A 6,000-nucleotide genomic window follows, 5' to 3' on the forward strand; every position below is an offset into this window, starting at 1 on the left:
TCTTTTATTTTTATAAAGGAATTTTTAATGTGTTTTACCAAAAGCAACCTACAGATTGAATGCAGTTAGTGTCAAAATTCCAACATTTTCCATAAAAACAACAACAAAAATCCAAAAATTCATATGGAAGCACAAAAGACACTGAATAGCCAAATCAAGATTGAGCAAAAAGAACAATACTGGTGGTACCTCATTTCAAGATATACTACAGGGCCGGGCGGTGGTGGCGCACGCCTTTAATCCCAACACTCGGGAGGCAGAGCCAGGCGGATCTCTGTGAGTTCGAGGCCAGCCTGGACTACCAAGTGAGTTCCAGGAAAGGCGCAAAGCTACACAGAGAAACCCTGTCTCGAAAAACCAAAAAAAAAAAAAAAAAATATATATATATATATATATATACTACAGGCCATAATAGAAACAGCATGGTACCAGCACAAAAACAAACTCATAGATCAGTGGAATGGGCAGAGGATACAGAATAAAATCCACAATGACAGCCACCTGATTTTTTAACAAAAATGCCAAAAGCCTATTTTGAAGAAATGCCAGCCTCTTCAACAAATGGTACTGGTAAAACTGGACATCTACATGTAAAGGAACAATATACTAGATCCGTACCTCTCATTTTGTACCCCCCCAAAAAAATAAAAAAATAAAATCAAAAATTTTAATGTAAGATTGAAACTTTGAAATTGCTAGAGGAAAACGTAAGGAAAGTACTTAAAGGTACTGGCAAAGGCAGGACTTTCTGAAAGTAGCTCAGCAAGAGCTGGCAAATGGAACTGATGAAATTAAAAGGCTTCTATACAAGTGAAGAGACAGCTTACAGTGGGAGAAAATCTTCTCTAGCTATGCATCTGACAGAAGTATCCAGACTCCATAAAGAACTTAAAAGACCACCAAGAAAACAAACAATTCAGTCAATAAATGGGCTAAGGGAATGAACAGGCAGCTGTCAAAAGATGAAATACAAACAGCCAATAAATATTTTTTTTAAAAAAAGTCAGCATTCTTGGCCATTAGGAAATAGAAATTAAAACACTGAAATTTCATCTAAGCCCCAGACTGAGAGGCTATTATTTAAGAAAGCAAATACCAAAAACTGGTAGCTAGGATGGGGGGGAGGGGAGACAGCCTGTATATGTTGCTGGTTGGTATGTAAATTAGCCTAATCAGTATGGAAATCAGTATAGAGGTTCCTAAATAGTAATTATAAAACAGAAACAGAACTACTTTATGAATCAGCTATATCACTCCTGGGAATATATACTCGAAGAACTCTCAATCAACATAAAACCACATATTATTTTGTCTCAAGATCCCCCCCACTTTTTTTTGTTTTTTTAACAAGATCTGGCTATGGAAGTCAGGCTAGTCTCAAACTCAAGGTTCTCCTCAGCTTCCTTAGGCTAGGATTACAGACATGTGCCACCATACTTGGGATAAAATTTTTGTGTAGCAGGGATCAAACCCAGAGCAAAATGCACAGTGGGAAATTCCTCTACCAGCGAGGTAAATCCCTACACCTGCCACCCCCATTCCTGATAGCCACAAGGTGAGCAACTCTGACTCCTTCAAATCATTCTATCCTGGGCTTCTGTCCTAAAATACTGAACTAACAGACCATGTCCAGAAAGCCCTGGAATTTTGAATCAAAATTGATCTTTCAACCTTAAACTGTTTCTCTCAGGTAGGTATTTATCACAGTGATTAAAAAGCTAACTAACACAGTACTCAGTGTAGGGTGAAGCTTAAGGAACCCTCTAGGATGTAGTTTACAAGTGGAGAAAACATACCTCAGTGGGGCAAGACCCTGAGTTTTAGTGGACTTAACATTGTGCCCCATTTTCAACAGTTTTACCAAGTTCCTTCAGAAACTGAGAAGGGAGAACAAAAGAAGAACGAGTGGAGTATTACCTCTGTAGGCTCATACCTGGGTTGGCAAATTCCTAGTCATGTTGCAGATAACCTCTTTCCTGCCACTGCTACCCAGGACAGAAATGGAGTCTTCAGTCATCTGGACTTTGTAATTTGCCTGGAAGTTTTCAAGAAGTTTTTCAAGCTCTTTCCTGATACCTATTTATTTTATCCCAATTTTAAATCACATGGTAAAGCAAGTTACCAATGAGATCTCTTTTTAGGTAATCTTCAATTATCCTACTTCTAATTTCCCCAAATTATTTGAAAATATTAAAATTACATTGAGCTATCTTCTCACTAGTTAAAAATGGCAATCTCTCCCTTTGCCAATGCTTTGAGAATGCATATAATTTTTAGAGTGAGATGCTGTTACCATATTTGGGTGAACCAAACAGTTAAAGAGCACATTTTCCATAAAAATAAAACACAAAAATGGTGACATTCAAGTATTTTATACTTATGCTATTGTTTTAAACATAAAACCTCATGGGCTTTCAATATTACCCATAAAGTGAAGTAAAAAGGTCAATAAAGCCGGGCGGTGGTGGCGCACGCCTTTAATCCCAGCACTCGGGAGGCAGAGCCAGGCGGATCTCTGTGAGTTCGAGGCCAGCCTGGGCTACCAAGTGAGTTCCAGGAAAGACGCAAAGCTACACAGAGAAACCCTGTCTCGAAAAACCAAAAAAAAAAAAAAAAAAGGTCAATAAAGAAAGTTTTACAAAATCAAAAGCATAGTAGTATCTTATTGGGTAGCTTTCCTTTATTTGAACCTGTAGTTTCAACACAGTAAGCTAAATGCATTACACTGAATGCTGGGTGTATATTAATCCTATCAAGCCACAGGGGAGCTATTGAACAAATTACTGCTCCAAGTACTGACCACTGTCTACTGGCTCAGAAGCAATACTTTGCCTATTAGAGGTAAAGCATTATATCTACTCACTCTCTAAAGGCTCATTATTCGTTGTTTATTTAAACTAGTGGAGAAGGAAGAGACCAAGGGGGGGGTAAGAAAAAGTTTTCCATATTTTAACACTGACAAACCTGAACTACTCAACGTAGCTCTGAGTTGCTACAGAGCACTATCAAATTCGTGAGCCAAATAAAACAATATGACTTCCTCAAATTGTGCTAAATTGCAATTTTAAAAAAAAGCATTTCAACAAGAAAAGAGCAGCAACTTGAGTTTTACTAATCTTTCTGTATTTTAATAGCTAACAATCCATTATATTAATCTTTTCCAACTACAAGTTGTTACCACATTGCCTATCCGTGGTTAAAACAATCCAATCCACTGGGCAGCTCTAAATTTGATTAACCATCGTAACATATAATTAATGTGCTGATGTATAAATCTGAAAACCTCTGAAGAGGGCCCCAAAATGCCTCTGGATGCTCTTCTGGGAACTTCAACAGCTTATATAGCAAGGTATCAGATAGTCCCATTTCCACGAGTAATTTTTTGTATCAAGGGTATCCTCGACTGTGTAGGCAAGGAAACTTTAATTAAAACCCCAATCTAGAATATCAAGCAGACACAGAACAATAAGAAACTGGAGAGACAAGTCCAGGGTCTCCCCAGAAAGGTAAGACAGGTGCTGAAGTTACTTGAGGTATCTATCGGCGCTCATCTGGACCCATTTCTGGCAAGAAAGCCAGTGTTTCAAAAATACATTTTTATATTTGGCTATCACAGGCAAATTTCTATTACTCATAAACAGAACTCAGGCTCAGATTTCTGTAGAATTTCCTCTTCTGGCTTAAAAAAAAAAATCTAGACTTGAATGATAACATTCAGTACTTGCAGCTGCCACTGAACTGTTCGCTGAAAAAAATTAAAAAGCAACTTGCCAAGGGGAGATATACGCAGTCAGCTTTTTTCTTCATTTGTCATTTAATATTTTATAACATATTCAAGATCAATAAAGCCTCCTTTCTTAAATACAGCTTAAAGTAAACGATGAATAAAATACAAATACTTGGAAAGATTCTCCATGAACTGAATAAATAAGCCATCTGTGACTCAGGCTCCCCTATCGTGCTTTTGGGTTGACCTACTTCTACACAGTCACCCTGGTTCGCAGAATCTCACTTCTAAGGGGCAGCAGTAACGGCTCTGTGCCAGGGCATAGTTTGAATCCAACAGGGTAAAAGGCTGAGGCAAACAGTACCTACAAAAGGGCACGGGTCTTCATTTAAAATGATCCCCCCAGTCCCCGCCTCTAAAACACAACTTCAACACCAGCCTTAACCAGAAGCAGTCTTTCCTCCAACAGAAGAACAAATCAAGTCTGCAGGGCAGAAGAGGGCAGGCACAGATTTGAGAAACAGATCAAGTGTTTAAAAGTACTTGGTCCATTTGGCTTTGGAGCTCAGACACCAGGTTTGCAGTCAGGATAAGGTCGGGGCCGCGGGAACTCCGTTCCCCGGTCAGCTCTGCTCTAGAAAGCTCTAGGGACACGCTCAGAGGCCGCCAAGCTGAATGTCCTCAGGCGTCGCGGCCAGGACCTGGATCCCCCTAGGCGTCCTTTGCCGGGCCTAGGGGGCAGAACTTTGCGCAGTTGGGCGGCAGCAGCGCCGAGACCGCCAAGGGCGCATCCCTATCCCACCCCCCCACGACCGGCCTGGCGGGTTTCGTCTCCACAGGGGGTGAGCGGCGGCTGGGGGGTGGGGTGGGGTGGCGAGAAAGTACTAGAAGGATGCCGAGGCGCAAGAGGCACTACTTGCATCCCGCTCGCCCCTGCGGCCCGAGGCGCCGCCGCCACAAAGGGGAGGGCCTTGCGCCCCTGCTGGGTTCCCACACCCCGAGCCACACGCCGTGGCTGGGTGAGGCCGGCCGGCCGGCGGGGGGCGCGCGGCAGGTGACAGCCCAGACGCGGGTCCCCGGGCTCGAGTCGCAGTCTCCCCGCCCACCTCGGGCCTCGCCCACCCCGCGCGCTCCCCGAGAGCCGGGAGACCTGCACCTCACAATGGGTCTCGGGACGAGGCCACCGCCGAGCGGGGCGGCCGAGGGGCTCCCCGCGCGCCACGAGCCGGCGCCGGAGCCCTGCGGTGCTCGCGGTCCCCGCCCTGCCCGTCGCGCCCGCGCGCGCCACCTCCTACCCTTTGGCGTGTTCCGTCTCCTCCTCATTGTCTCCGTCTATCCCGCACGTGTCCTGGTCGTCCAGCTCTAGGCTCTGCTGGCTGGCCGCAGACTCGCTGTCCTCCGCCATCGCGGCGGCTCCGAGCGGCTGGGGAGGCGGCGCTCCGAGCGGCAAGCCAGGCGCGACAGGGCGGGCGCGGCCGCTGCTCCCTCTAGTGCCGCCCACCCTCGGGCTCCGAGTTTGGAGCCGGCGGCCCCGCCCATCCCGCTGGCCCCGCCCACCACCGCGAGCACAGCCCCGCCCACTCGCTTGCGGCTCCCGCCGGTCTCGGCCGTCCCGCCCGCCTCAGTCAGCGTCGGCCCCGCCCACATTCCCGTGCCCGCTCCCGCCCACTTCATCGGTCCTCCCGCCTCGGCAGCCACGGCCCCGCCCACCTCTCCCGTCCGCTCCCGCCCACCTTTGCTGCCATGGCCCCGCCTATCTCGCCTTCCTACTTCCGCCTATTTTAGCTGGTGAGGCGCCCGCTCCGCTCGCGTTCCGGCTTCCGCCTCAGCTAGCGAGGCCCCGCCCACCCCGCTTTGGCCCAAATCGGCCGCCCCGGCCCCGCCCACCCCGCTGGCCGACACGAGCCCTTTTCCGCCGGCGCGGCCCCGCCCACCACAGCCCGCGGGAGGGCTAGGCGAGGCCGGCCCTTCTTCCTGGGTCTGGAGACCGGAGGTCGGTGTGTGCCCGGCCGTCTGCAGCGCGGCAGCCCGAGGCTGTAAGGGGTGGGGCGTGGCCTGCATTGGGATGCGCTCGGAGTTTCAGGGCTGCACCTGGGATCTCCAGGTCCCTGCACGCTGAATTTCAGTGCTGTGCGTCAGCGTTTGCGAGCACTGCTTACGCGATTCTGTACGTCTATGTGGTCCTGGGCGCTCTCGACGTCGGCCCGGGTGGTTTTTTTTTTTTTCACTCAGGCCTGCGACTACCCGAAGCTCTCCCTGCCTCCTCTCCCACA

General features: G+C 47.9%; 1 protein-coding gene across 1 annotated transcript in view; it reads right to left on the reverse strand.

The window, feature by feature from the left end:
* The window catches only part of Nmt2 (N-myristoyltransferase 2), a 46,755-nt gene extending 41,515 nt beyond the window's left edge, over positions 1–5,240 (reverse strand). The window contains 1 exon segment of the mRNA XM_052727272.1: positions 5,023–5,240. Within this exon segment, the coding sequence (XP_052583232.1) occupies positions 5,023–5,132 (110 nt within the window). The 5' untranslated portion in view covers positions 5,133–5,240.
* Positions 5,241–6,000: the final 760 nt, after the last annotated feature.

The sequence above is a fragment of the Peromyscus californicus genome, unplaced genomic scaffold (genome assembly GCF_007827085.1).
Source record: "Peromyscus californicus insignis strain IS unplaced genomic scaffold, ASM782708v3 Scaffold_8__1_contigs__length_139910024, whole genome shotgun sequence".
In the NCBI taxonomy this organism is placed as follows: Eukaryota; Metazoa; Chordata; class Mammalia; order Rodentia; family Cricetidae; genus Peromyscus; species Peromyscus californicus.